Raw genomic sequence first — 6,914 nt, forward strand, 5'->3', positions numbered from 1 at the left:
ACCTATGAATTTGCGTGTGTAAATTGGGAATGCATACAACGTTTCTCTGCCCTAGGTGTACGGAAAACACTGCGAGAAATGGGAAAAAATTTGAAGAAAGAAGAAAAAAAAAACATAATAATAATAATAATAATGATGATGATGATGAGGATGATGATGATAGCGACCAATTTCATCTTTTTACAGGAAGGATATACTGTTTGTAAATGGTAGGTTGTACTCACTTCAGGTAAAACCAGACGGAAATCATCTTGAGCTCTCAGTTGGTCAACCAAATACCTGGAAAATATAAGGAAACAATTCAGTTTTGGTTAATCAAAACATTCATGTGCATATAAGTATATATATATATACATACATACATACATATGCATATATAAATATTTATATAAAGAAATATATATATGTATATATATATACACACACACACACACATATACATCTCTCTCTCTCTCTCTCTATATATATATATATATATATATATATATATAATTAATAATAAAATAAGTCTGCTAAAATAAGTCTGAAACCATGGTCCAGGAGATAGATGGTAAATGTTTTTATTTTTCATTCTCTTCGAAGTTTTATCCCTAATAGTGGTTTGGAATTTAGCTGTTCTTTCTAGCGTGCAAAGAATCCTATGATGGATACCTCTTATGTGTTTAAATGTACACTGTATTTATATATATATATTTATTTATTGCTTCCACACACCTGCGCTTCAAACCACATTTTGTATAAAGGATTATGTGTGATATCATGCATCTTCGTTATGTTTGGTAAGCATCGAAAGAGGTGCCATGCTTCATTATTTCAGTCTTGCACTGTTGTTATTAATGCCCTCATAAAGCCCATAAATTTATTACTATCAACATCACAACCCATACTCTTCAGTATTCTGGCCTTCATTTATCTTGTAGTTTACTCTTTAATATGCTCAACTTTTTATCTTTTATCTTTTACAAGTTTCAGTCATTAGACTATGGCCATCCTGGGGCACTGCCATGAAAAAAATTTTAGTCGAATGTATCAACCTCAGTACTTTTTTATAAAGCCTAATACTTATTCGATTGATCTACAAACACACATATATATATATATATACATGAAAGGCTTGTTTTAGTTTCTGACTACCAAATCCAGTCACAAGGTTTTGGTTGACCCAAGGCTATAGCAGAAGATACTTGCCTAAGGTTTCATGCAGTGGGACTGAACCCAAAACCATGTGGTTGGGAAGCAAGCTTCTTACCACACATCCATGCTTGCACTTAGCACATAGCCACTTTGATATAAAAATATTTAAGTTGAAGTGATTTTATATGAAATACTTACTGAGATAATTCCATCACTCTGTCCATTTTAGCTGCCATTCCAGCGTCACCTCGAGCTTTCCACATCAACCAAAGTTTAAAGTTATCAACCTTCTTGCCACATTGTATTGTTTTATTTCCTGTAGAACAATCATTATCTTTAGTGTATATACACAGATAGAGTGAAGGTGATATGAGAATAGTTTTCGTATTTCAATTGGATTATTTTTAAGGATTTGATAGGCCTCTAGTATTTTCAGGGGTTAAGAATTTAGATAAACAATTTAATTGACTATATCAGTGTTAACAGTATGTCCTGTAATGATCTTCTTTGCAAAATTGCAATTTAAAAATGCAACATATAAAACAACAAAAAAGTTACTGAATTTTAAATTAAATAAATTTTCTTATAATTTTAATAATGTAATATTTCTCCCACAGAAAATTGTGATTCCTCTGCTTTGATATAAGTGTCATTCTTTAGTAGAGAGACTTACCTTGGTCAAATGTCTTGTCATAATATTTGTCACTTTGGAATAAATATTCCACATTGGTGGAATTACACTTTTCAAGAATTCCCTGAAAGTAGTCAATGGTAAATGAAGAATTTAGGAATAATAAATGGGTTAAAGAACAACTAAGTGTTCAGCATTAATCTTTTACATTTACAATTTAACTCTTAGACTCCTATAACACAAATATCCACAGATATTGCTTAATCCTAAATTGCACAAAATCTGTTTAAATAATGTTCTTATTTGAGGGACAAAAGCTGGAAATAAAAACCTCTTCTGTGTGAGAAACAAAGTTCATCCTCATTTTAGAAAGAACTTCCAGTCAGCACCATATATGTTTATTTTTTTTTAGTTTTATCAAATAAATTTCTCTGGATTGTTTTCTTCTTTCAATTTTGAGCTTAATGGCAATTAATACTTCAAATAGTGAGTTAAAATTTGGTGGTAATATTATTAATTATTTAATTAAAAAAACTGATGTCCAAGGACCCAAATCTTGTTTGTAGATATATGCGAAAGCATTCACATATAATTAATTCAAGTGTATTCAACCTACTTTCATATGTGAAAGTGACATAATGACAGATAAGACCCATATTCACAATATACCAATAATATGGATAAAACCCATATTCACAATGTACCAGAAAATTTCATCCAAATGTATGCAATATTTATATATTTATGATTTTTATATTGGCCTACTGCACTTAGCAAAACTGTCCACATTCTAAGAGGATTGACAGATTTATATAGAGAAAGCACAACAGTTAATCAAATTCACAAATTTTCACCATACATACATTTTACAGCCACACGAACACAAATAAGAAGTACATACCTTTTCTTTCACAACAAGTAGACTACATTGCATGGGAGCATTTCCCATCTTGTGGAAGTTCCAAGCTAAGGAGTCAACCCTAGAATATGGGGGAAATAAAAAGAAATATGTATTTGAGTGTAATTTCAAGATAGATAATCTCAAAACGCATGAATATAAACTTGAAAATATATGAGTATATAACTTCCGATAAGCCAGTGTTTTCTCTGTATTTAGTATGTGTATACATGTGTTTGTGCATGTGTATATATATATATGTATATATTTTATATATATGATTAATGTGCTAGTATAACGTTAATCATGCCATGTTAATCATGTTAATTGCACCCAGAACACACTGTGAAGTGGTTGGCTTTAGGAAGGGCATCCAGCTGTAGAAATCAAACCAAATCAGACTGGAACCTGGTGCAGCTCCCTACCTTGCCAGCTCTGGTCAAACTGTCTAACCCATGCTAGCATGGAAAATGGAACAGACATTAAAGGATGATGATAATGGTGATGATATGTGTGTGTGTGTGTGTATATATATATATATATATATATATATATATACTAGCAGAGACCCAGTGTTGCTCGGGAATGAAATTGTTGCTTATAATATGCTGTATAGAAATTTGAGGACATTCTGTAGATGGACACTCAGATGAATGATGGCTGGGCGCCTCTCATGAATGGGGAAAATTGAAGATGTGCCAAAAAGCCTCATTGGTACTTGGAAACGTTTACGAAAATTAAAATAGGGATTAAATGAAAGAAATGATTTACATGAATATCCTCACAAGAGTAATTGAAATAAATGGCGATTGTGGAACCCCCCACGCACGCATACACACGTGTGTCTTTGTAAATATGTTTGTATACATTTATGTATGTGTGTGTTTGTAAGAGACATAGTGAGTGAGTGAAGGGGTGTGTGTGTGTGCGTGTGTATGTGTGTGAGACAGAGTGAGAGAGCGGTGTGTATGTAATATTTACTCTCTCTCTCTCATACACACTCACACACAAAATAGAGAGTGAAGCTTTTTTGCCGTTGTTACGTCAATACCGGAAGTTGACATTGAGGAACCTTTTTAAAGAAGTGAATCTTAAATATAAAGCAATATTATTTATTTTTAATAAAAAAAATCAAATGAAGAGCCTAAGATTTATCCGAGGTCAAATTATTCACGCATCACAAGTATGGAAGCATTTGGTGAAGTCGATTTCACATGAAAAGCGATTACACACACATCTCTGTTTTATATATAGTATATATATATATATATATATATATATATACATATATGTGTGTGTGTGTGTGTGTGTGTATGTATATATGTATATAGGTATACACACAAATACATACACGTAGAAAGGAAGAACATTTACAAAGTGAATGTGTGGTGTTTGCATATCAAAGTAACTTTTTCTTACCTTTCCACACCTGCCATCCTGTATCGGTGTTTTTTGGACATAAGTACAAATCCACCCCAAGCTGCCTGTAAATATATAATATTTAATCCTTTCGTTACCATATTTATTTTGAGATGCTTTGTGTTTCTTTTAATTAATTTTAAATATAACACAGAATTTAGTAAAATAACTTAGTTATCATTAAGCTAGTGTTAGGAACGTAAATTCTGACTAAGGTTTGGTGGAAGATTTTAATTCAAAACTTAAGTGACTGCGTGGTAAGTAGCTTGCTTACCAACTACATGGTTCTAGGTTCAGTTCCACTGCGTGGGACCTTGGGTAAGTGTCTTTTACTTTAGCCTCAGGCTGACCAAAGCCTTGAGTGGATTTGGTAGATGGAAACTGAAAGAAGCCAGTCGTGTATATATATATATATATATATATATATACACACACAATGTATGTATGTGTATGTATATGTTTGTGTGTCTGTGTTTGTCCCCACAACATAACTGATGCTGGTGTGCTTACATAGTTCTACCAAACAGGGCCCCAGGATTTGTACATTTTACTGAAGCTGAAGAAACAAAAGGCAAAGTTGACCCTGGCAGGATTTGAACTCAGAATGCAGAGATTGGAACTCATACCTCAAGGTATTTTAATCAGCACTCAAAACAACACTCCTAATTTGAAGGTGAAAACACTTCTATAGTTCTTTGAGTTTCATGCATAATTAATTCTTTCTACTGTAGGCACAAGGACAGAAATTTATGGGGACAAGGGCTAGTCAATTACATTGACCCCAATGCTTGACTGGTACTTATTTCATCAACCCCAAAAGGATGAAGGGCCGAAGTTGACTTCAGCAGAATTTGAACTCTGAATGTAAAGACATAAAATGCTGCTAAGCACTTTGGCCCAGCTGGTAATGATTCTGCCTGCTTGCCCCCTTAGTTTCATGTATAATACAGATCAAAGTGGGTCTACTGAATCTTAAGACATCAAAATTTGTATAGAATTAAAATTGTTATAAACTATTCATCAAATTTTAAATATTCTTTTCTACTTTTCTACTCTAGGCACAAGGCCTGAAAGTTTTGGGAAAGGGGGAACAGTCAATGAGATTGCCTCCAGTACACAACTGGTACTTAATTTATCGACCCTGAAAGGACAAAAAGCAAAGCTGACCTCAGCAGAATTTGAACTCAGAAAGTAAAGACAAATGAAATACTGCTAAGCATTTTGTCCTGCATGCTAATGTTTCTATCAGCTCACTGCATTATCAAATTTTAAATATTCTTTTCTACTCTAAGCACAAGGCCTGGAATTCTGGAAGAGAAGGCCAATTAATAAGATTGACCCAGTATGCAACTGGTACTTAATTTATCGACCCTGAAAGGATGAAAAGCAAAGCTGACCTTGGTGGAATTTGAACTCAGAAAATAAAGACAGACAAAATACTGCTAAGCATTTCGTCTAGCATGCTAACGTTTCTGCTAGCTCACCACCTTATCAAATTTTAAATATTGAGAAAGATATACTTACATCAACATGAAGCCACATGTTATGTTGAGCACAAACATCTGCTATTTCACTGAGAGGATCAAAGGCTCCCAGAACTGTGGTGCCTGCTGTAGCAACAACAGCTATTGGATTGAGACCCTGGAAAAAGAAATTATAATGAAGATATAGATAAATATCTGGGTATGATCAAGCCTTTGAAGGAAGACTCTATATGGCTGTTTGCTTGAAATAGCAGTTAAATTTCCTTTGAGTCAAACCTTAACTGTTGAAGAAGAAAGAATATATTGGGTAATGCAGTCCTGGTCACACACACACACGATAGGCTTCGCTCAGTTTCCATCTACCAAATGCACTCACAGGGCTTTGGTTGGCATGAGGCTATACTAGAAGGCACTTACCCAAGGTGCCATGCAGTGGGATTGAACCTAGAACCATGTGGTTGGGAAGCAAACTGCTTACAACACAGCCATGCCTGTATCTATAGACTCTATATAATTTCCTCACATTCTAAAGTTTTAATGACATTTCATTACTTCGTAATCGTTTCAATAACAGATCATGACTTGCAGAATAATGTCTGGGTTATAAAAAATGTCACTTTAAAAATAAACCATGTAACCATTTCTTAAAACATAAAGCATCATAAAAATCTGGTGATAAAATGCCATAAAAATGAGGTAGTTACTTAGAAATAACACCGAGATCTCTGCCACCCTTCCCACCCTGCAGCATAAATAAGTTTGGTCGTAAAGAAGAATATTATGACTAGGGTAAATTGACAGCTTAAGAAATTAAAAATGAAAGGAGAAAATAATAAACCTCTGTCAATTTCCTGTAAAATGTTATTCGATGACATTTCCTTGTATGTTCTGCTGACTTCATTAAATTAATATTGCAGCCTGTGACTTTGTCATCCTAACATTGGCAGCTTGTGCTTATTGATATATACGTTCCTTTAATGTATCAGTTGACATTTCCGCCAGACAAAGTAATACATAAACATACTTGTGTATGTGTGTGTGTGTGTGTGTGTGTGAGATTGTGGTTTCGGTTCTGGGACTAGGTGACTCATTGTGTTCTTAATCTGACACAGAGGGGGTGAGCTAAGAATGTACAGCAGAAACATTTAATCATTATAAACAAATTGCAGGAGTGGCTGTGTGGTAAGTAGCTTGCTTACCAACCACATGGTTCCGGGTTCATTCTCACTGTGTAGCACCTTGGGCAAGTGTCTTCTACTATAGCTTCGGACTGACCAATGCCTTGTGAGTGGATTTGGTAGACGGAAACTGAAAGAAGCCCGTTGTATATATGTATATATATATATAT

The 6,914-nt window shown here is 34.1% G+C and overlaps 1 protein-coding gene across 1 annotated transcript in view; it reads right to left on the minus strand.

The window, feature by feature from the left end:
• Positions 1–2: 2 nt before the first annotated feature.
• Positions 3–6,914, minus strand: part of LOC106868322 (acidic amino acid decarboxylase GADL1) — a 24,017-nt gene continuing 17,105 nt past the window's right edge. The window contains exons 8-13 of the mRNA XM_014913514.2: positions 5,607–5,723; positions 4,083–4,147; positions 2,667–2,745; positions 1,808–1,889; positions 1,333–1,450; positions 3–279 (exon numbers count right to left, since the gene is read on the minus strand). Of these exons, the coding sequence (XP_014769000.2) occupies positions 3–279; positions 1,333–1,450; positions 1,808–1,889; positions 2,667–2,745; positions 4,083–4,147; positions 5,607–5,723 (738 nt within the window). The remainder of the gene's footprint in view (positions 280–1,332; positions 1,451–1,807; positions 1,890–2,666; positions 2,746–4,082; positions 4,148–5,606; positions 5,724–6,914) is intronic.

The sequence above is a fragment of the Octopus bimaculoides genome, chromosome 6, assembly GCF_001194135.2.
Source record: "Octopus bimaculoides isolate UCB-OBI-ISO-001 chromosome 6, ASM119413v2, whole genome shotgun sequence".
Lineage (NCBI taxonomy): Eukaryota > Metazoa > Mollusca > Cephalopoda > Octopoda > Octopodidae > Octopus > Octopus bimaculoides.